General features: G+C 40.3%; 2 protein-coding genes across 7 annotated transcripts; one reads left to right on the top strand and one right to left on the bottom strand.

Annotated features, from left to right (window-relative positions):
* Nucleotide 1: 1 nt before the first annotated feature.
* LOC105387522 (active breakpoint cluster region-related protein) lies at nt 2-23,483 on the top strand. Of its 6 annotated transcripts, none has more exons than XR_007266557.1 (22): nt 2-415; nt 1,940-2,192; nt 2,392-2,584; nt 3,172-3,325; nt 4,911-5,163; nt 5,475-5,619; nt 5,975-6,116; nt 12,735-12,848; nt 13,140-13,325; nt 13,644-13,841; nt 14,557-14,676; nt 14,900-15,025; nt 15,308-15,496; nt 15,917-16,129; nt 16,909-17,104; nt 17,902-18,095; nt 18,460-18,635; nt 19,097-19,236; nt 19,518-19,663; nt 20,233-20,357; nt 20,649-22,768; nt 22,824-23,483. XR_007266557.1 is itself a non-coding variant. In XM_048622677.1 (22 exons), exons 1-22 carry the CDS (start codon nt 131-133, stop codon nt 20,881-20,883), a joined length of 3,780 nt encoding a protein of 1,259 aa, XP_048478634.1. In that variant the 5' UTR covers nt 2-130; the 3' UTR covers nt 20,884-23,483. The 6 variants fall into 6 exon arrangements, 5 of the variants coding, with proteins under 5 accessions (XP_048478634.1, XP_048478631.1, XP_048478632.1 ...); XM_048622677.1 differs by adding an exon at nt 13,942-13,968 and having other exon boundaries at nt 13,644-13,814; nt 14,903-15,025; nt 20,649-23,483; XM_048622674.1 differs by adding an exon at nt 13,942-13,968 and having other exon boundaries at nt 13,644-13,814; nt 20,649-23,483.
* Nucleotides 6,363-8,052, bottom strand: LOC105387504. The gene is made up of 3 exons (XM_011558238.3): nt 7,919-8,052; nt 7,165-7,683; nt 6,363-7,072 (listed from the first exon to the last, which is right to left on the bottom strand). Exons 1-2 carry the CDS (start codon nt 7,989-7,991, stop codon nt 7,166-7,168), a joined length of 591 nt encoding a protein of 196 aa, XP_011556540.3. The 5' UTR covers nt 7,992-8,052; the 3' UTR covers nt 6,363-7,072; nt 7,165.
* Nucleotides 23,484-23,502: the final 19 nt, after the last annotated feature.

Below are 23,502 nucleotides of genomic sequence, written 5' to 3'. Positions count from 1 at the left end.
ACAAGGCAGATTTGTAATGAAGGATCTTTGGCAATGACAATTTGTTGTGATATTTTTACGTAAAATTAGTTTAGAATAGTTTTTGATGACTAGTGTAACATAAAATTGACATGAAATCGTTTTGTGAGAGATGAGTGTCTTCGGGGATTTTCAGCGTGTGTGGGTTCAACGGTTTCCAGAGAGTGCACTGCCAGCCGCTTGGGAGGAAGATGTCAGAGCTAATTTGGCTAAACACAAACAGAAAGTGGCTATCCTGCGAGAGGAATTGGAGAAGGAGGAGTTCTACGTGGAGTACTTGGAGACTCTGCTGTCCGATGTAGAGAAGCACAAGGCAGCCTCGCAGGGCAGGGAGCCCGCGGCGCCGCTCACAGCTGACGTGAACGAGCCTGAAGATAAGGACTCCGATAGCAAACAGGTGACTAACTACTCTTATCTTCATCTAAAATATGTGTTTAATATCAAAACAACGCGCCTAATAACACCGCGTAGGTAACAACTTTTATTTCATGAATTTTATTGTTTGAATCATCACAGGAAAAACACTACTTTTGAATCATTTATGCATGAAATGGTGACCCTGCTCATTTACCTTTATACCTTGCTCAAATTAAGCCTGATCAATAGATAAATAAAATAGTGCTGTGTACTACAGTCATAGTGATTATGAATTGTGTTTTTTTTTATTTTAGTGATTGATAACTAAAATGCTAACTTAATAACTAAAATGGAAGTATAATAAAATTATTGATCTTCTCAATCCTAGTGCAATCATTGTTAGACACGCCAATACGTTCTGGATAAGTAACCTACACAAAATAGCTTTCCCTCTAAGCTTTATTTTGCCCTCAAAGTTTTCCCATAGGTTTTCTGGGAATAAAGTAATTTATATGATAATCCAGGGTATCAGCAACCTACTTACCAAATTTAATGAAAATTACTTCAGCGTTTTTGTTTTGAAAGAGTAGCTATTTGTATGTTAGATCCATTTGATACATTTAGTAATTTATCTCAAAACATGTTATATCACCTGATAATTATTGCATGACTCTAAATGAAACATAATGAATAGCATAATGTTACTTCAAAGTAAACATGCTATTGGGAATTTGTGAAAACACTCTTTTAATTGGTTAGATTTGGTCCAATTAGCTACCAAAATGTAAAAAAAGTGTATGTGTGTTCAGATCAATTATTGTAATTTGCTAATTGTTGATGCTATTGTAGATGTCATACCACACCCCTACAATTAACTGAAATTGTTTGTGAAATAATGTGTATTAATGTACATTGTACATGAATGTAGTATGTGAGTAGGTATATCTACAATGTATTACTTCAAATGTTACATGGACCAAACAGTTAACTTCATGCTTCAATGAACCCTTACATAAACTATTCATAATTCACAACTACTGTTATTGACCACTATTTCCATTGCCAATTCCAGACTGTAGTTTATAAATGCCTGATCATTTGAATAATGTGACTCACATGTTATAAGTGAGTAATACTGAGAAATAGATGTTTGTAATTGTTGGGAATATAAAAACAATGATCACTTTCCTGCTAGGAGTTGGCCTTGATTTGATCACTCCTATTATTTAACTTTTGATGGCCCCTTATACATAAATGTATGCTTTGTGAGTTATGAGGCACCATCATCATTGGAATTATTCTTAATTTTATTACACCTTACATTATTGAATCCAGCCTTCAGATCAAGATATAATGATTTTTATTCCTTTGTTCCTGTCTGGATTTTGTTTGATTTCATATGCTACGAATGACTAGGACTAAGCATATAATTAGGCTTTGTTGTGGCTATCTAATTTTTATGGATATGTTTATGTATGTACATTGTTGTTCATAAGAATACAAGTGCAATAAATGTGTTAATAAAATTTTAAACAAACTTATAATGCATAATTTTTATTTTTAGGGTTCCAATACGAATTCATTGACAAAGAAAAACAGTGATAGCATTGGAGATTTAAGCAAGAGTGAGGAGTCAGGTAATGAATTAGCAGATTGTGAAGAGGTGCATTTGCGGGCTAAACCAGTTCGTATCGGAGAGAGGAGCTCCGTGAACCAATGCATCAATGAGATATCATCGTGCCTCACTGAGGCTGCAGCCCGGAGGAGATGCAACAGTGAAGTGGTATCAAGAACTGCAACTGATAAAGAAACAAATGGTAAGCTTTATGAAAAAAATAATAAAGGGTATAATATAAGTTTTTTTTACCCTTTCACATATTTTGGCATTAATAAGAGGATCGAATTATAAAACATACAGGCTTATAATTTATGAATAGGTATTTAATTGAATATAATTTTGAGTAAGTAGGCATATTAAAAGTATACTTAAATTATTAATTACTTATACATTTTCAGGCATCGAACAAAATAATCTAGCACAATGCAAAAACCGTCCAGCATCTCAAGCAGGAGACTTTGTAACTGTCATAGAAGTGAATGGACTGAAAGCTGCAGAGAATGCAGCAAAGAAAGCCGAGGAGTCTCCTCAGAGCCCCGAGTCCAGCCCAGTGGACTCCACTACAGCGGCCAAGAAGAAAGTGCCACCAAAGTAAGCATTGCACTGTATCTATTGATCTCATAAAAGTGTAGGATGTCTCTACAGACATATTGAGCAACAAGTTACGTAACCGTGAATAAAGTAGGCATTATTGTGTTACATATTTTCAAATAATGATAACTAAACAAGGTTAATTTTACTTCCTTCGAACTGGTTCGGAAGTTGATGTGATATTTATGCTTAAAAAATGTCTAAATTATTCATGCATTCATTCTTGTTACGGTTTGCGCACGTAATACCGCTACGGTCGCTGCGTCTGTGTAGCTAAAAAGTTGTAGTTTTTGTGCGTATTTAGAATTATTAATAAACTACATTTATCCCACTACTTGCCCCTTCATCAGTAAACGGTATGAGATTAACTGTTAATAGAGAAAAAAATACGATATAAATGTACTTTAATATTCATGAGGAGTTTTAGTGAACAGGATTTTCTGTTATAGCTGTGAAGATTTAGTCAGTGTGTCAGATTTCATGAGTGATTTTAATGTTTTCCTTTGTTAATGCATTAATACAAAGTCAAATACCTATCATCCTTTCCTCTATTTGGTCTCTTACATCTCATCATCTATCCTCTACAGACCGCCACCAAAAGTGTTCAGCAAGCGTGGCGCGTCGCTGCCCGAGTCGGACGTGGCTGAAGACAGCCCGCCGTCGTCCCTCGGGCGCCGCATGCGAGCCGAGTCGCGCGAGTCCATCGGCAGCCGCGCCTCCACGCCGTCTATTAGCGAGAGGGTAAGCCTGTGTTGCTTTCTTCTTTTTAGAGTGTCGGTGGTCTAGTGCTGGTCTAGGGTTTGTAGCTCTTAATTTAAGTTTAGAGCTGGAGTTTCTCTAGGTTGACTGGTAGAAATTGTTTTTAGGATTGAGGTAATACTTATAGATCGATAGATAGATAGATAGATAGATAAAGCGTTTATTTGATCCACTTTCTTACATACACAACAAATCACAATGACAGATATACACATTTGTACTTATAACTAAATACTAGCTATGATAAAGACAGGTTTGTACTTAGCAGGTTGTGTGTTGAAGCGGACCAAAAGGGTGAAGTAACTCAGCGTGGATGTTTACTCCAGGAGCAAACCGCTGATTTTCAGTTACCTCCCATTTAATTGTTCCAAGGGTGCCGAATTACATAAATTGTGAGCAAAAAACTACTTAAAATATATTGTCTTGAAGAAAAATTACCTATGTTAGTTTGATAATTTTGTAAAGGTGTGCAGCTAACCAGCAAGAGACACAGGGTCGTACTCAGTGGATGACAGAGCACCCACCATAGTATTAATATTGCATGAATATATTTATTGTTAGACGATCTGCGCCGGATGTAACAGAAATATAGAAAATATATCTAAAATATTAACTTTGCCATATAAACATAGGTACAAGAAGGTACCTTCATATAGTATACAAAGGCGGCTGCCTACATAAGAGTCATCGCCAAAACGCAATTTATTTCAGTGCACCTTGAAAGTTGCTTTAATAAATTGTGCAAGAAAAAAATCATTCTTATCGGTTCAGTTCAGATGTTTTAGAAATACATAGTAACAGACATTCAGATTCACACGTCAATCTTATGACGTCCTGTATCGGTTAGGGTTAATAATACATGAGACCCGCAGTCCGCAACGCACGCACTTAGAATACATAAGTACAGCTATTTTGGCATTTACTATGTACAGTTATGGCGTTGGATGTTCTGCATGCCTACACATGTTCTTAAGCTCATGGAATTGATAATAGGTTGGCCAGACAGCCTGTGAACGTAAACTGTTATGATTCTAATAAGATCATGTAAATGTTAGTGATACTCGTAATGGATGCTGTGTTGTGAATTCATGATCTTATCTAAATGTATAATTTCTTTGTCCAGTTACAATCTTAACCTGAACTTGTTATTAATAAGGAATATGTAAGCCTATGTCTTTACCGTGACGTGAATAATAACATCATTATGAAAGTAGCACAATACGTAGATTTGTGCGATACTCATTAACGGCAATACGGTTCGCTGAGTACGAAACGCACGCGATTACGATCGTTACCCTTAGAACAGGTTTTATAGAACAATAACAAAAATAATAAGTTTTTTTCACGATAGATTTTGCTATAAGCACAACTATGTATGCCAGAAAACATAATAATTCATAGTTTACGCAAACTGTACTTACATAACAATATTATGCGGCACTATCTTATAAGCATAGCCGCTACCTAGCCACAACTACTAGGTATTCCAAATTTAAATTTACAACTATTTTATAAGCATAGTCGCCACCTGGCCACTATAACTACTATTCCAAATTCAAATTTACAGGTAAAAAGCTACGAGTCGATCAACTCGCTGTCATCAGAACGAAAGAGGTCGGGCGGCGCCGCAACTCCTCGCTCCATAGACGAGGAAGTGACCTCCACCACGCCCGACCTGCCAGTGTCCAACGAGGTCGACAAGTCCGCTCCGGCCTCCTTGGAGAGTATTCCCGCCTCCACGCCTATAGTTGAAGACGAGCCCTACTACGATCAAGTGCCGGCGGATATTAATGATGGCGAATACGTGTATATTCAAGCTGGTGAGTTGTTTCTTTGAACGGATATAATTTATTGGGTTTGTTATTAGTGTATTGTTTGTAAATTAAATTTTATGCGACCTTGGAGGAAGTCCATGACACGTTGACTATTTACGGCATGTTCTGTGTTTTGATCAGGGATATCCGTGTAAACACTACAGATAGTAAGAATGAATAATTAGCTAAAATTTGACCTATTTTTATAGTTTACACACACGAAATATATAATACCTCCTATATATATAATAGACCTCATACTCCTCGAGAATCTAAATACCCATATTTGTTTATACCACCAATACAATCTTCAACAGGAGGCACAGGCTCAAGCGCCGATGACGCGTCGAGCGGCACGTCGACGCTGCCGCTGTCTTCCCGCGCTCCCACCGCCCCCCGCGCGCCCGACTCACCCCCCTGCACCATCGCCCCCAACTACGTCAACATACATTACTTTATACAGTGAGTATTCCATTTCCTTCGTGAGGATTTTCAAAAAGTTTTATCGATTGTCTTTGTCTACTTGACTGGCAGTCACCAAATGGTAAGCGCTTCCATGGATGCCCTCTCCAAACGTGGCGCAGAAGCGTTAAAAGCCGCTGTACTTAACTTTAGCGAGGCCGTAGAAAAGTACAGCAAGTAGTATTTTTGAGTTTGACAAGGCACAAAAGCTTATAGCTGCTTATGAAGCTGACCTTACCTTAGCATTAATAAATGTGGAATATATCTAATGGCGAATAAAATATAAATTTATAGTAAATTGACGTACTGAATGTCTAATAAGGCAAGAAGTAACTCCAGTCTAATTAATTGACAGACAAGCGGCCGAAGGTCCAGAGCCGAGCGAAGCGGGCTCCGAGCTGGCGGACTCGTCGGACACGCCGCTGTTCCTGCGCACCATCTCCTCCGACACCGACGCCAGCGCCACCCCGCCCGCCCTGAGGAAGCTGCACACTCAGGTATGTGTCGCGTGGACTTGGACTCATCGACTGTGAACCTACAGACAAGCGGCAAAATACTAGCAAATGCCTGAAGTATCCAAAGCGTCAACCTATCGGTATCGTACGTACTCGTATGTATCGCACGCAGCGTGCCGATAGGTGGACGCGCTACTTTTAGAAAGTCAATTTGTGGGAATTTATTATCTTTGATAGCAGTGATATTTTTATAAAAGTTCATCAGTATTTGAAGTATAAAAATTACGGTAAAAATTTTAATCATATAATTTATTCTAACATGGTTCAAACTTATTTACAATAAATGAAAATGAATTTATAGGAGCCGTTTATGTAGTGCATTTTTATAATCTATGTATAAACAGTATTATTTTTCTTTTCATTAGTTGAACTGAGATCTTTATCTTGTTACGTATACAAGCTTTGATGACTAATCTCACAACAATGGTCGAGCGGAAATTCTTATCTCCAAGTTCCTCAGATAAGGCGAAGATAGAGGATAAAAACTTAAAAAGCCTATAGTGAAATATTTGTACGAATGCCTTATCATTCTCACTTGTGTAACATTATATTGTTGACAATGCTTATTTCGTTGTCTTCGTTGTTGTCACTGTGAGTTTCTTGACCCTTATATTTGAACAACTCTAGCGGCAACACGTCCAGAATGTTCTCCCCCACGTTGAATTGGAAGTTTCCGGAAGGTTTGTTAGTTGAGCAGTTTCTTTCGCCTCTCAGTATGTGGTACTTGCAGTATTGTATCAAGCACCTCTCGTGTCTGCAGGTGGTGTAGTAGCAGACGCCGTCCACACAGAACGCATCGATGTTGCCACTTGTAATTACACTGTTCGTGAGGACAGTTGCGTAGTGCTCGAGCACTGTTATAAGATAATTTGCTATTAGATTGTCCAGGCCGTAAAAATATGATTCTGGCGTGGAGGGAACATCAGCTGTAGGCGTACCTGAAACAATAACAAAGAAAAGCTCAGTAAAGGATTAACTTAAAAAGGTTAATTTATGAACCTAACTTGCTGTAGTAAATCCAGATATAGACCTTATACTTTAGCTTCCTTGTTATCTTGCACGACATTGTGCGGAACAGTAGACGACAGCACCTTCTCCAACTCCAGTGGTTGCTCTTCTTTTTCCACATTATCCTCTGGTGCTACCACGATAGTGTTGACTGGGGCTTCGGGAACTTTCTCTTCGGGTATCGGTAGCGCGGCCGTTGGCACTTCTTCCACCACGGGAGGTACCGCCGGGACGGAGGCCGGCTCCTCAGTGATAGTATTATACACACGGCATTCTCCATTCAAATCCGTCTCGTAGACATTACACGTGACGTTCTTACAGCCGCTGTAGTCGCACTTCATGGTGGTGCAAGTGTGGTCGTTGCACCAGACGGTGATGTTGCGTTTCCCTATCTCGATGTTGTCGTAGGGTCCGTAGGTTGTGGAGCCGAGGCCCAGCAGCGGGGAGTTGCTGGGCGGGTCCGCCTCCTGCGCGCCCCAGCCCGTGAACGGGTAGGACAGCCAGCCCCAGATGGTGGAGCCCACGCCGCGCCCTTCCACGCCTGAAAGGGTGCACACTTGTTAGTCACAAACATGCCAAAGGAGTGTAGAGAATGGCCCGCGGGTTTAGATTGCACGCTGCAGTCCAAATTGTAACTGCACACATGTTATCGTAGTGGCAAAAAATATATATGAAAAAGTGAAGTACTGATGTAAAACAAAATCTTTATATTTAGGATACTTTATAGAAGCTTACTTACTAAATAAATGTAAAGATCATTATTATAAAATACTCACTTTCTGTTGGTTTACACAAAACTCCGCTAGTAGAGCACAGGAACAGTAAGATCACAAGTATTTTGGCGTCCATTTCGGCAGGTGCGATCGGAACAACTTCTTTTGAGATAATAAATGTTTGAATAGTCCCTGAGGAGCTTTTATAGAGGCTCTACCCGTGTCCCTATCTGTGGCAAGAGATAACGCAGTCTGGAATGTTTATTTAATGAATAACAAATGACTTGGCTAGAAAAGGTTTTAATTATGTTTTAAGGTTTAACTTAACTGATTCATAACTGTTATTTGTAGCCTTATCCGAAATACTTGGCAAAGTGATGGTATCGTGGCTGAGAATGCAATGGTTTGGTCTATACATTTTGTCATTATGATAGGTATTTTTCGAATTTTCATCCTTTGTATTATGTTTCTTTTAAATAAGTGATAGAGATGTCACTTTTCCCAAGTAATGTTTAGTCGACACATTTCTACAGTGCTCGATGTCGCCGCCATATAACACGTACGCGGGGTCCAGCGACAATGTCTCATTGCCCCTTTTGTCCCTTTTCGGATATTCGCAATAAACACAAACCTGTTTCCCAGCGAAACAATGCAGAAAGCTGCATTTACTTTCAATGCAATGTATGAGTGCATTGCTCATAGTCTTGTTTCCCAAACGTCTTCTTGTAATTTGTGGGCTCATGGCTTCCGAAGATTCCTTGATGTAATTGGTCATATTCCTCCAGAGCCGAGCGTATGCTTCGCGCTGGTCCAAGTATGATAGTTCTTTTTTATAAACATTCTTATAAGCCAGTATAGTATTTAAATTTGCCTCTCTTCCTAAAACATCTCCTTCTGAATCAAAGTCCAAGATGCGTAAATCCGATCTCAATTTTTTCCAAGGATTTAGATAATAACCATCCTGAAACATAAAATATATGGTACCTATACGACAACTCAGTGAATACCCTGAAAAATAGTAATGGAAACCAAATTCTATAAGTACTTACAGAATATTTTAACACAATTAATATGCCAAAAGCTGTTATAAAGATGAAAAAATTATACTTTACTTCGCAATAATGCATGGTAGTTAGGGTATTTTCAGGCGGCATTATGTGCAAACGGCAGTTTCTTATCACAGCTAGTAGGTATATGCGCTATAAACTTATTTATGTTTTCTAAACATGATGCTAGATTAGAAGTGAACCTTATGACTGAACAGAGGAACGATTAGTACACTGACAAAAGTTCCGAACTCCAAAATTCTTAATCCAGATATATTTTTTGTTAAAAAAAACATGTTAAGGGTATACCCTTGGATGGATATACCCGGTCTTGTATATACCCGGAGGAATGCCATAGGCCCGATTCGATTAAGTAAAGAAATACACACGTCACGTGAAACGGTCACTTATTGGATGGGTGACCGATTTAGAGTGGTTGTTGTCTGAGCGCTTCCGTGCCTCGGACGCGAAGTCAAGCCGTGGGTCCCACTAGCTGTTAAGGCAGCAGTCGTAAAGCTTAGTCAGAGGTCTTCAGGCAGCTTGAAAACATCAGACAGTCGGGTTCACTTAGGGTCTAGACTCTAGACAGACGGACTGCATTACAACTGCAATCCTATTGCAGAATTAATTTTCAGTTCAGTTCAAATTGCAAATTGCAGTTCTATTGCAGTCGTGTCAACTGCATTCAAACTGCATCTGAACTGCAATTTGCAGTTGGATTGCAGTTGAAATGCAGTCCGTCTGTCTAGACCCTTACCCGACAACTCTCACAGCACAGGCTTGCTTGTGTTAGGGTTTACCAACCCATACTAGGCCAGCGTGGTGGACTACGGGCTAAAAAGCCCACCCCTCATTGGAAGGACGTGAAGGATTATGATGATGATGTGATGATAAGGAAAATAAAATATGGTGGCTCCTAAATAAATTTTCAATTTCTGTGTCAGAACATGTCAAGCAGGGAAAATTATGTAGCCATATCAGTGTCCCACTGCTGGGCAAAGGCCTCCCCGTGTTTTCTCCACACGTCTCTGTTGTCGACCACCAGACAGGGAAAATTAAAAAATGTTTTTAGATGTAAGAGTTTTATTAAATTTTACACAAACTCAAAAGATCTATGATTTTAAAAATAAACAATGACCCAATGGTGTTAACTCTTTAACTGTACATTTTGCTTTCAAAAATGTCTTTTTCACGGCTGCGAAACTTATACACTTCGGGTTTATGCACAGTGTGCCTTTTCCATACAATTTTCCTTCCATTTTGTTTTGTAAAATATCGACAATGTCAAAAACTACCTTTGTAGGTAGGTCCATAATTGATTCCATAGAAGCTATGCTCTCTGTAAAGAAATAAAAGAATCGTTATTAGTAAATTCATTAATTATCTATATTCAATGATATATTAACTACCGTTGGCTCAATAAGACAAGTAATAAATACATACCAGGTGCATCAGACGTAGCGCAATGTTCCCGTTGGTTCGTCCTCTCTTCGGGCTTGCAAGTTCTGTGAAAACACCTCTTGTCCGCACATTTAATAGAATGACAACTAGTCTGCGAGCAAAACGTTAGCACACCATTCAGGTATTTACCGACAAAAGATATAAATACCGGTGCTACAGTATCCATGTCATCCCAGTTCACTTCACCGAATATGGCTTTTTCTAAAGCGACAGTATGATTTTGTCGTATAATCTCCTGCGATATATTGAGTTTATTTTTCTTTAGTTCTCGATCTAATATAATAGAGGTTATATTTTTTGCTTCAATTGTCTTTTTGGATGGAGATGAATTCATGATGATTATGGGCCAATACAACAACTCTGGATTAGCATTTGCACTTTTGTCTGTCAGCTTCATGTCTGTCTCAAAATGTTTTTTTGTACTATTTTCTTTATTTACCCCTATCTCGCGCTTTAGTCTTGTATTGTTGTACTGGTCTGTTCTTATTATAATCGTAGAATTTATCTTTGGATCTTCTGTTTCTATATCAATTGTATTTTCAATTTGTTTTAACTCGTCGGAGACGTTGAGGCCGTTAATGTTTATGTCAATGTTATCATCTGTTAATGAAGTGTTAAAGAGATCGGGTACACCCAAGTTGCTTGTAATATTCTGATTTTTATTGGTCTGTTCAGCATTGCTAGACGTATTTGTCTGTAATGTCATAGATGCCTCGGTGGTTTTATTTAATTCAATACTGGTATTATCCATAACACTATTTTTCGTTTGATTTTGATATTCTTCAAAAATAGGATATGTAGGTTTTGATTTATGCATTGTCAACTTAAGTTTACGGTATGTCGGTACCTTTTTCTTATGTTTTTTGTTGCTGGTATTGAATTTTGGTTTCTTCTTTTTGTGGTTTAAGTACTTATGTGACTGCCCGGAACCATCAACTTTAGATGTTTTTTGAAATCCAATTACTTCTAATGGTATTGGAAAATTAATTAACGGCCCTGAAGAATTGATTGAGGTCGTATCCTTTGAGCTCATATGTTTATCACTACTTTTAGAATGATTGTGGTTTTTGCAGTGATGCTCTGCAGCTTCTTGTGTCTTTGGTACTTGAATTTCAACTTTAATCCTTACATTGAGCGTATTGTCATTTCCCCGTGGATTCTCATTGTTATGTTCAAAATTTATATTTGAGATTTCCTGGGACTGGTCGGTAAATTGCATCCATGGCTTGACATTAATTTTTTCACTATTACTGTTGTACAAGTCTTGGTCATTCCTTGCCATTGAGTTCAATGGTAGCAAACATTCCTTACAACCACAATCGCAGGGAAGAGTATTGGTTTTACAAATACAATGAGGTGGAATCATCCCATCTACTGTATCTAATACGATAGGTAAGTTAAATCTTTTTGGGTTGGACATTAGACTCTGAAATGCAGAAAATTCATTATTTTCCATAATCAATTTGGGTTGCTGTCTCATGCCATTTAGAGGTATTATCATATCAAGGGGACTGTTAAAGTATTTCAGCGATATCTTTTTTTCTGTGGGGTTGTATAAGTTTTTTGCATTATAAATACTGTCTTTCTTGGGAGTAAGCCTGGGCATTTTTTTAACGAAGGTTTCATGACGGTACAGAGGCAATTTGTTCTTAGATTTACTCTTCTCCAAGTATGTTTTGCGTTGTTGATGTGCCCTATCCAAATGTTGTTGATACTCGGTCAGTAAATCCTCAATATTTTCATCGCTTTCGCTCTCACTATTTACAAGAGCCTCTATAACTGGGTTCTGAAAATATATAAAAAAAACATATAATATACTTGAGTGTTTTTATATTAATAGTTTATGTAAGTATAGCGTGATATGTTTTGACTTGCATACCTCGTTATTACCAAACTCATTTAAGAGATCTGCAATATCACTGAAGATGATGGCATCATAAAATGGCGAAATTATGGCACTAGCAGGAGGATTGTTTTCAGGACCTACAAAATACATATATTTATTATCCAAAAAAATATCAGTAATATTCTTTGAAAATTTTCGTAAATATACACGTTTTACTTACTCACTAGTTCAAAGCTATAACTGTGATAAATTATCAAAAATCCAAAAATGGAGTAAAAGAGTAAAGCCATGACTGTAGCTAAACGAAAACTAGTGCTAAGACGCAGCACAGTGCTCACATAAGACCAGCCAACGCTGTTTACAATTAAAGGGTTCAGTTTGTGTAAATTACCTGAAACAATTACTTGTTTATGGTTTACTCACTTGTTATTGTTCCACAGTCCGATAACGGATGCAAATCCCATAGAAGCGGATGTTGAAACTCGAAGTTTTCCTCAGAATAATGATAATTTTGTTTTTCCTCCAGGAATCCAGCAACAGCAATGCGGAGGCCGAGAGGCTCACCATGCAGCGGTGCATCGTCACCAGTATTATAGAGAGCGAGACGGTTTACGTCGAATGCCTTTACGTCATGGAAAAGGTAATTAAGGATGAAGGAATCGAACTTAGTTTATAACTTATCCTCCGATAATTATATGTATAAATACTTCTGAATGGCTCAATAGATTATGGTTTGGCGTATGAAGGAAAACTCGACAACACGTCATTATTTATTTAGACAAAAACGTCGACCTGTCTATTTGGGAGAAACTTTTCCACAGATAGAGAAATAGGCACACTCTTAAAACTTTACAAGCCGCTTTTCGAAGTAGAAATACCTTCATGAGTAAGTCAGAAGCTGAGTAACAAAAACATTACTTTTTGCTTTCAGTACATGAATGCAATCAAAGCAACGCTCTCTACGTCGCAGCCTGTGATAACCGAAGAGGAGTTCAACACTATATTCTACAAGATATCTGAACTACACGAACTTCATAAAAACTTCTTAGAAGGACTTAAGTCCGCTGTAGCCAGTTGGGAAGAGCCGTTGTCCGTTGGAGTACATTTTAAGAAAATGGTAATAACAAATAGCTTCTACTAGTATTTGACTCTTTGAACCACAAAGGGCAGATTTTTCAATAGCCTGATAAAGTTAGCTATGGAATAATTCTGATGCGGTCGCGTCTGAATGTGTGTATTAGACAGTGACAGCAACAATTTTAGTGCTCAGATAACATTTATCTGACCATTGAAATATCTGCCCTAAAGAAAAAAATACCAATATCTTTAAAATACATATAAAAAACAAAGTCATTGCTACAATAAATTAATTATTTAGTGACTATACTTTCGAGAAAATGCGAACTAGATTTCTCATAATCCATTTCCACCACAGGCCGAAAACATAAACATATACGGTGCGTTCCTGCACAACTACGGGCGCGCGACGGACGCGGTGCGGCGGCGCTGCGGTAGCTCGCAGCGGTTCAGCGACCTCACGCGGCAGATCGCGTGTCGCGGCCAGCCCATGTCGCTGGACGACCTGCTGCACAAGCCCGTCGCCAGGGTGCAGAAGAACGCGCTCGTGCTGCATGTGAGTACCACTGCTGTCGCGCGACACACTCACGCGGCAGGTCGCGTGTCGCGGCCAGCCCATGTCGCTGGACGACCTGCTGCACAAGCCCGTCGCCAGGGTGCAGAAGAACGCGCTCGTGCTGCATGTGAGTACCACTACTGTCGCGCGACACACTCACGCGGCAGGTCGCGTGTCGCGGCCAGCCCATGTCGCTGGACGACCTGCTGCACAAGCCCGTCGCCAGGGTGCAGAAGAACGCGCTCGTGCTGCACGTGAGTACCACTACTGTCGCGCGACACACTCCCGCGGCAGATCGCGTGTCGCGGCCAGCCCATGTCGCTGGACGACCTGCTGCACAAGCCCGTTGCCAGGGTGCAGAAGAACGCGCTCGTGCTGCACGTGAGTACCACTACTGTCGCGCGACACACTCCCGCGGCAGATCGCCTGTCGCGGGCAGCCGATGTAGTACCTACTAGTAAGAGAGTAAATTTATTTCAGACATAGGAATATTGAAGTACAAGGTTCAGCAATACAAACAGTAGGCATATTATGACGTCAGTCATATCGTCGTTGTGCGTCGTCAATCGCAGATATCATCCGCTAGTTATCTTATGGCAATCAACCTATGCGAGTAAGCCGATGAGCGATGACGATGACGTTTTGCAGATATGTCTTTTGTTACATTTTATGTAACTTTTGTTACATAATTAATTAATTGTATCCTCGGTACCAGGATCTCATAAAGTACACGCCGGCGAGCCACCCCGACCACGCCATGCTGACCGACGCGCTCAACATGACTCAGCACTTCCTCGACGAGTTCAACATCATACAGACCAAGTCCATGTTCCCGGTATGTAACTTTCGGAAATTAGGTTTGCCAATTGTTTTAAATAATTTAGTAGGGTTTTGGAATTTAAGGAGAAGAAATATTATCTGAATAAAGAAAATATTATAATTACATAATTATTTGGATAGGGCTTCTTCTATATTGGTCTCGCCTACAGTGACTTTATTGGCTCTTCAAGCTATACTATAACTGTGTAAAGTTCTGTTCTAAATGGTATTAATTTCAGCAGAATGCCGACCGCGCTCAAAGAAGGCTTGTGAAGAACTCTTTCATAGTAGAACTATCTGACGGTCACAGAAAACTGAGGCACTTGTTCCTGTTTAATGACGTCATCGCATGCGCTAAGTATAAGGTAAGGTTCTACTTTTGACTTTTGAACCAGTTATACACTAGCTTGTTATGTGTGAAATGTGATGTAATGAAAATGAGCACTAGTAGCACCGTTAAGGAAACACCGTTTCACAGAAGACGACTGTGTTTTTTTTCAGCGGTTCGTGCGTATTTCATCCTAATCCACTTAGGTGACGAAACCTATCATTACGAAACTTGCACATTTAGTTCTACTTACGCCAGAATACTTTTTTTTCTTATCTAAGGTTATCTAAATAATCTTAATATTCTAACTTTCTAACAGGCATCAGGCCGTGAGAAGTTCACATTCGAGCTCAAGTGGTTCATAAGCCTCGGCGACGCGGTGGTGGCGGAGGACGAGGGCGCGGAGGCGCGCGAGGCGTCGCCCGCCAACATCGTGGCGCTCAAGTCGCAGGCCTGCACCGTGCGCGACCAGATCTGCGCCGAGGAGCGCGCCGCTATGGACGATAAGGTACACGAGGCTGTTTGAAATTGGAATATAGATAGTAAGTGAGGTTGATTGTAGATGGCGCCACTAGATATGAATGGTAGGGTTCTATATCTGCGCCAAAGCGCGCACCGCTATGGATGATAAGGTACAGAGCAATTCACTCGTAGAAGAGACTTTTAGGTCCCATTGGAGGCGGATAAAATATAGTAGGTATTCCGAAATTCGTTGACATAGATGGTGAGTTAGGCTGATGTAGATGGCGCCACTGGCTATACAAAGTGTAGCAAAAATAATATAGCCGATAGTAAGATAATAATATAGTCACTCTTAACCACATTAGTTATATTTTGAAATACGTTTTACGTATATTTACGTTTATTTTTAACATATAAGCTAAATTATGTACAAGTCCCTGCTAAAACGCAATAATATTGCCCACAGAAAATCCGCCTAGGCAGTCGAGGCAACGCCGAGAAGCAGCGCAAGAAGCTAGCCGAACTAGAGGGGCAGTTAGTGCTCGCGTCTCCCAACCTGGTGTTCCGAGTGGGGGCCCGCGCGCCCGGCGGCTCCGGCGCGCTGCAGCGGCAACACGTGTTCTTCCTCAGCTCCGAGTATGAGCGCACGCAGTGGATCGACTCCATACACGCGCTGCAGGTGAGTGCGTTCATGATAGTGTACCAACCATCATCATCCCTGCTGTCTACAATTGACGAAAAATATCCGCCCTTCACGAAACCGAAAACGAGAAAGAAAGATGACGTCGGATGTCATCGTCTGTCGTGCACGTGGCGGAATTTATGAATCACGTAACAAAATGTAAAAATAAAAACTCGTACCCGCAGTCGTCATCAGCGCCACCTGTCGGCTCCAACGCCATCTCGATGCTCGAACTCCAAGCCTGGGTCACAGCCTGTCACAGCTACCTGCAGACGGACATGGGCTCGTACCTGCTGCGCAGTGGCCGTCATTGCTATTCATTGAGTAGTTACATCGTCTATCGTAGCGTTAAGAGTCTTACGAGGCTTTGTGCTGAATCACCTACTAGGAACCTACTTATCGCTCTGTCTTATTACCAACTACCTATATCTACAATAAAAACTCAAAAAAAATTAACCCTAACTTACAGTCGTCATCAGCGCCTCCCGCCGGCTCCAACGCGATCTCCATGCTGGAACTCCAGGCGTGGGTGACAGCCTGTCGCAGCTACTTACAAACCGACATGGGCTCGTACCTGCTGCGCAGCGGGCGCTATTGTAGTGGTTGCGGGCGTCATTGAGTAGTTTTATCGTCTGTCGTAGAGTCGTTCGAGTCTGGCGGTTCTTGTACTGAATCACCATATGGAACATTATCCGTCCGAGAACCTAAGTACGGCTATGTCTAAGTGCCGACTTTCTCTACCGTAAAAACTCAAAAAATTTAACCCCCACTTACAGTCATCATCAGCGCCGCCCGCCGGCTCCAACGCGATCTCGATGCTCGAACTACAAGCCTGGGTCACAGCATGTCGCAGCTACTTACAAACCGACATGGGCTCGTACCTGCTGCGCAGCGGGCGCGACGACTCGCTGCTGCTGGGCGACTTGCAGCTGCACGTCGGCGGCATGACCGGCGCGCTGGATACTTCTGCTGGTGAGTGGAGTGGTGTTTGTGTAAGGTGAATGGGTTATAATGTGCTCCTGGAGAATTTTGCTTTGTGTCGGCCGTTAATCTCATTGAGATCTCCGCTAGAGTAGATTATAGCGGCCTAGTGTGTTGTATACAAGAGTACTCTCTGTTGCATCACACTCGTTATGTAGTATACAGTATACAATAAGGCAAATTTTAATAATAATAATATCATTGTTCTGATATACCTTACACAATGTTGAAATAGTTATTCCTATCAACATCTGCAAGCGAGACAAAATGCAATAAAACATGGAATAGCTGTTCCAACGTGATTTACTAGATTAACCAATTCATATTCCATTCATCATGATCATTTACCACAATTAATTCTAAACATTTTATGCAAATTTCAGTCAGACGAGGTAAGAGAGGATCATCTATGCTTGAATATCATGCATGTCTACTACGCACCACGAACTTTCTCGCATTGCATGCATACTTGCATTATCACCACTAATATTTTCAAATCACCGTGGAAAACCCTAGCCGTAGTATGGCTAGCCCTAGTGTTTGTCACCGACACGCTATAATATGTTCCTATATACTTCCGCTCGGTTATTGCGTGTCAGTGAACTTTCAGTAGTGACAACATCAAATTATCTATTCATCGAATAACTGTTAAGTATTTGACTATTGAGAAATCTGCCCTAAAAGTACAAAACCTAATAAAGAATCTTTTATCTGACAATAACCTAGCGGAACATACAGTAAACCACCCAACCCACAATCACACTAATCATCCTCCCCACCGTTTCCAGACTACTACATAGTAGTAGAGGTGGACTCGTACGGCCACTACTTCCGCAAGGCGAAGTCCAAGCTGGTCTGCCGCAGCTCGCAGCCGCGCTGGAACGAGAGCTTCACTCTGGACCTGGAGGGCTCGCAGAACTTGAGGTTGTTGTTGTATGAAGACGCGGCCAGGCCCGTGCTGAGGGGGAAGTGCACTTTGAAGGTAGGTGAAGAGTATTGATGGAACCGACATATTTACTTCCTTATTTAGGTTATGTATGTCTAATTCATGATGGATTTTATATCTACATATTTCCATCAGAAGCGTCATAGTTTTTATCAATCATAAAATGTAATATAGGAAGAGCTTCTGATAGAGCGATTAAAATTAAGTATTTTTTGCCAAATGTAAGTAAATGTATGAAATAAACGTGTGTGCTAAGTGTTTGTAAAGATTTTCGTGTAGCTGCAACAGATATTTTAGTTTGCGACCACCAATCTACCATCCTTCTTATTAAACTGGCGTGCCTTTATTTAATACCATCCTTCATTTAACTCCTACTCACTAGCACTATTTCCCTACTCAGTTATCCCGCGACTGGGTCTCCGAGAGCGCGTCGGGCGGAGTCTCCCGCACCGTGGCTCTAGGAGGTGGTTCCCTCGCTCTCCGCCTCAAACTACTGCCGCCGGAGATGACGGCGCGGCGGGTGCCCGCGGCCAAGCCGGGCGCGCTGTTCGGCGCTAAGATACACCATGTGGCCAAGTGAGTGCAGGGTTTATAATATAGTTACGGCATCTAGTGACTGACAAAGGAACTATAAAGTAAGCTAGCTTAGAGGTGGCTTTCTGGCATTGCGCCTCAAACTACTGCCGCCAAAGATGACGGCGCGGCGGGTGCCCGCGGCCAAGCCGGGCGCGCTGTTCGGCGCCAAGATACACCAAGTTGCCAAGTGAGTGCATGCTTCTTTCTATAGTTCCGCCATCTAGTGAATAATGAACTATAAAGTTAGCTAGCTTAGAGGTGGCGCTTTGGCATTGCGACTCAACTACTGCCGCCGTATTTGATGCGATGTTCGGCTGTGTGTTTCTTATTATAGTTATGTCATCTAGTGACTTGTGTAGTACCTACCTAATTATCCTGTTTTTATCTTCTAGAGTGCGGTTGATGGCACAAATAAAATTATCATTTTATTATTTTTTACCTCTGTAATCTATTTATTTCAGACGCGAGAAGCGCAACATCCCGTTCGTGATAAGCGCGTGCGTGCGCGAGGTGGAGCGGCGCGGCATCCTGGAGGTGGGCGTGTACCGCGTGAGCGGCAGCGCCTCCGACCTCAACCGCCTCAAGAAGAGCTTCGAGACCAGTGAGTAGTCTTTTACTGTGTGTTTTGTTTACATCTAGTGGACGATAGAGGAACTATTGTAGAGTTACCATCCTTCGGGCTCGACCAAGACCTAACAAATATCTTGATCGGCGGGGTATAGAAATCAGGGCCTTCCGAGCATTAGTCCAAGACAGTCAGAGTATACTAACCTCACTCCTTTTCAAAGTGTTACTTTGAAAGAAAGAAGGTTCATGAAAATTCATATCATCACACATTACATCCAAACAACATTCTCTTAACATTCTCCAACCTCTCCCCAGACGCATACGAAGCGGAGCAGCTGCTGAAGGAGGTGGACATCCACTCGGTGACGGGCGTGCTGAAGTTATATTTGAGAGAGCTGCCCGAGGCGCTGTTCACTGACGCTCTCTACCCGGAACTCATACGGGCGTGGGGCGCTACGCAGGTAACACTTGTAACTATAGCAATAAGGTCCTGTTTCTAAGGTGTCAAACAGCGCAGTGGCTGAAGGAGGTGGACATCCATTCGGTGACGGGCGTGCTGAAGCTGTACCTGCGCGAGCTGCCCGAGGCGCTGTTCACGGACGCACTCTACCCGGAACTGATACGCGCGTGGGGCGCTACGCAGGTAACACTTGTAACTATTGCAATAAGGTCCTGTTTCTAAGGTGTCAAACAGAGCAGTTGCTTAATACTTATGCCGAGGAATTAATAGCTGTTTGATAAAGTAAATGTTTTCAGTGTAGCGATTACAAGATTTTCGAACCTCCGTTTACGTTGCGTATCGTCAACTGTCACTGTCAAAATATAAGGCAAATTTGTTAGTTCCAAAATTGACTACGTTGGCGCTGTTCTTTTTCCAAATTATTATGTTTGTGTAGTATCTAAAATAGTATCGAATTGCCCGTTAGCCCGTGATAAGCCCTCAGTTTTGTAATCGCTATGCTTATTATTCACTCAACTATACACAATTACAAAAGTATCTATGCCTGTATTTACATAATAATATGTGCAGGGCGCCGGCGCGTCGGCGGAGTCGGGCCCGGCGCACACGCGGCGCCACGCGCTGCTCAAGTGCTACTCGCAGCTGCCCGACCTCAACAAGAACTGCATCGACTTCCTGCTCAACCACTTCGTCAAGTTAGTAAAATTCATTATTGCACATTTTACACTTATGATAGCCAAGTTTGTTTAACTTGGGAGACAAAAATTTTTGATTATATGTATTTCCATATGGATCACTTAAGATCTATCTTGAGATGTGTACTGATTCCATGGCAGTGGTGGGGACCTATTACTCCATGATTTTGACAGGATATAAATATCCAATACCCGAGTTCCGGATGATGACGATATCCGACTCTGTAACACTAATTAGCCAATTTTAATTATTGTGCTGCTGTATAACATTTTATTGTCATTCGCTTACAGAGTGAACCAGCACGAGAGCGAGAACAAGATGTCACTCCACAACCTGGCTACCGTGTTCGGGCCGACGCTGCTGCGGCCGTCAGCGTCTGCGGGCAGCAAGCAGCGCACGGACCTGCTGGCGGCCGGCACCGTGGACGCCATGGCGCAGGCCGGCATCCTCTACTGTCTGCTGCAGCACCGCCAGTTGGCCGCGCAGCTGTCCTCGCACCACCGCGCGCCCGCGCTGCTCGACTAGTCGTACGCACAAATGCAATATCTTAGGTTTTAAGATGCCTTTGCTACCCTAAAGTGAAGTTAAATCCCGAAATTCATAGAACGAACTGTCTGTTTAGAAGAGGCTTGCAAGCGTCATCTTGATTATAGTTGAACTCTTTGACAGAAAATTATAATCGAATATTACGAATCACGATGAAGCCTCTAGTGATAGTTCGTTCTATGAATTAGGAGGTTAGACTTTATGGTTGCAATCCCGATGGTCAAGTAAGATATTCATCGGCAGCTCGTTTTTACAACCGCGACGGTCTTGTAGGTATTTATTGTTAGGATTTTTGGAGTATGCTACCCGACTGTGTATCTTATTAGTCCAGTAGGATAGGGTTTTTAAGTGCCGCTTTTCTATACTGCCGAGGTCGCCTTTTACGCGTTTATACTTACCTGTGTGACATGCCATAGTCTGTACTTTATTTAATCATCGAGTAGATACTACGTTACTTTGTAACTACTAAAGCGTACTAAGACAAGGTACAAGATATTTGTATTTTGTACTTACAAATGTTGGCTTGTCACTCGGACGAATGAAAAGATAGTGCTTGTCCGTGTGGAGTCACACTACTAGGCATAATTATGTATGTATGTATGTATATCAATTACGAACACACTTAGCTTATTTACTTAAAAACCATTAATGCGATTTTTATAACAAAAGATATACACATTATTTCTTGATCATAAACTTTTGCCAATTTAACTGCGACTTCTAACTGCCAAAATTTAAGAATATACTAATCATAATCGAGTATGCATTCCATAAAATGTCAGACTGATAGAATAGTTATTGAAATACCATTTTTACAAAATTATAATTTACAAAATTTAAGCAGAAATAAATAAAATTTCATTGAGTATTATAAAAAGGGACCGAACATTTTAATGTTTCTAAGTATGATTTTTGATCAGACTGACAATTATGTGTGTTTGAGCTTTTAATTCTTACACACATAGTTACTTGTTCTTGTACTTTATGTTGTGTGTACTAAATGTTATTGGGATATTGATAAATTCCATCTAAATGAAGTGCTAAATCTAATAATAATGATTTCAATGATCTGTAAAGCCTTTACGAGATAGATATCAATTATATTCGGCTGCTAAATATTTCGATATGGACATACAGGTTTAGTCCCTATTATTTAGCATTTTAAATGCTAGTCTTGCGTGTATTTAAGTGTGGGTACATTTGTATTGCTCTTGCACATTGCATAGAGCCTTAATGTCAATGGTAGAGATGTTATGTATTTCACAAGTAGTTTTTAATACAAAGTGGTGTTTATACTTTTAAGTACTTAATATAATTTCTTTTACCAAAAATAAGAAAATTATTAGAACAAAGTTACTTTATATAATTTGTTAAAGGAAACGACACATTTGATTACTGCTACTATTGTTTTGTTAAATATGATTTATTTTATAATAAGAATAACTGTCTTTTTAATATTTTATTTTATTCTTTTCACCAAAGAACGGTTGTTACAGTAATTGCACTAATACATATTACACTTGCAAATACCAGGCAGTAGAATCTGACCATTACAATCTATGATGCTATAATTATTCTATCATTGTGTTACACTTTTGAGCCTAGGGGTCCCACAGAATACTACAATACAATGCGATTTTTCAACGTTAAGATACAAGTTAATGCTATGATACAAATATATACAAACACATGACGTCGTCGAAATTACAAATTTTTGCTATGCAATTAGAATTATTCTGTTCGTGGGTTGCCCCAAAAGCATTAGTAAGTAGTGTAATGTAATGTCATTTTATTGTAAGTATTTTATGCTAGTATTTTTATCACATAATTTTCATCCGTAACTGCACAAATTGTCTTGTGATACGTCTTGATTAGGCTTACAGTTGCCGGCTAACTAGTTATAGTTGCCGCACACTCAGCTCATTATCACCTGCTATATCACTAATCAGGATGTGCTGGTCAATGCTTGTTTCATATACATGGATGGCAATTTCTTAATTGATCTTGTATTAATTTGTCACATACACATATCTTTGTGACAGACTGACTATATTAATGCTTGTCACTCATCTATGGACCCACCAGCAGGAGTACATCATCAGGCTTCTTTCACACACCATTCAATTTATTAGTAGGTTTACCTTTAGCACACATTTATTATGTAACTATTTAGACAAGCACTGAGTCACCTTGTAGTTTTAAATTAATTAATCTAGGTACTTAAACTAATATCAGGTGATGTTAAAAGGTGAGTGACAATAGTAATGCTTTGTTGCCAAAATTACCTTTCCAATTAATTTATACTGATACAATATAATATAAAATTTTCGTAATATGTTACCTTAGACTGCAAAGTATTGGATAATTTGAAGTGTGTGGTCATCCATCCTTTAATTATTAGTTTTATTATAACTTTATAACATTTAATTTAGTATTCAATCTGTATTATAGAGAAGTATTTACATTATTTTGTTCATTACTAACCCTACCTGTACTCCAATAATGTATTGAATTTTTGTATATATGACTCACTGAAATGTAGTAATGTAACTTTTGCAATAAAATGTATTTTTAATACACTTCTAAGTATTTTTATTA

The sequence above is a fragment of the Plutella xylostella genome, chromosome 8 (genome assembly GCF_932276165.1).
Source record: "Plutella xylostella chromosome 8, ilPluXylo3.1, whole genome shotgun sequence".
NCBI classification, from domain to species: Eukaryota; Metazoa; Arthropoda; class Insecta; order Lepidoptera; family Plutellidae; genus Plutella; species Plutella xylostella.
This window is presented reverse-complemented; position numbering and strand designations above follow the sequence as displayed.

Coding starts and splice junctions, on each gene's coding strand:
- LOC105387504 (XM_011558238.3), bottom strand. CDS start 7,991: ATGGACGCCAAAATACTTGTGATCTTACTGTTCCTGTGCTCTACTAGC. Junction 7,684..7,918: donor TTTGTGTAAACCAACAGAAA/GTGAGTATTTTA, acceptor GCACCCTTTCAG/GCGTGGAAGGGCGCGGCGTG.
- LOC105387522 (XM_048622674.1), top strand. CDS start 131: ATGAGTGTCTTCGGGGATTTTCAGCGTGTGTGGGTTCAACGGTTTCCA. Junction 2,193..2,391: donor AACTGATAAAGAAACAAATG/GTAAGCTTTATG, acceptor ATACATTTTCAG/GCATCGAACAAAATAATCTA. Junction 13,815..13,941: donor TGCACAAGCCCGTCGCCAGG/GTGCAGAAGAAC, acceptor CCCGTCGCCAGG/GTGCAGAAGAACGCGCTCGT.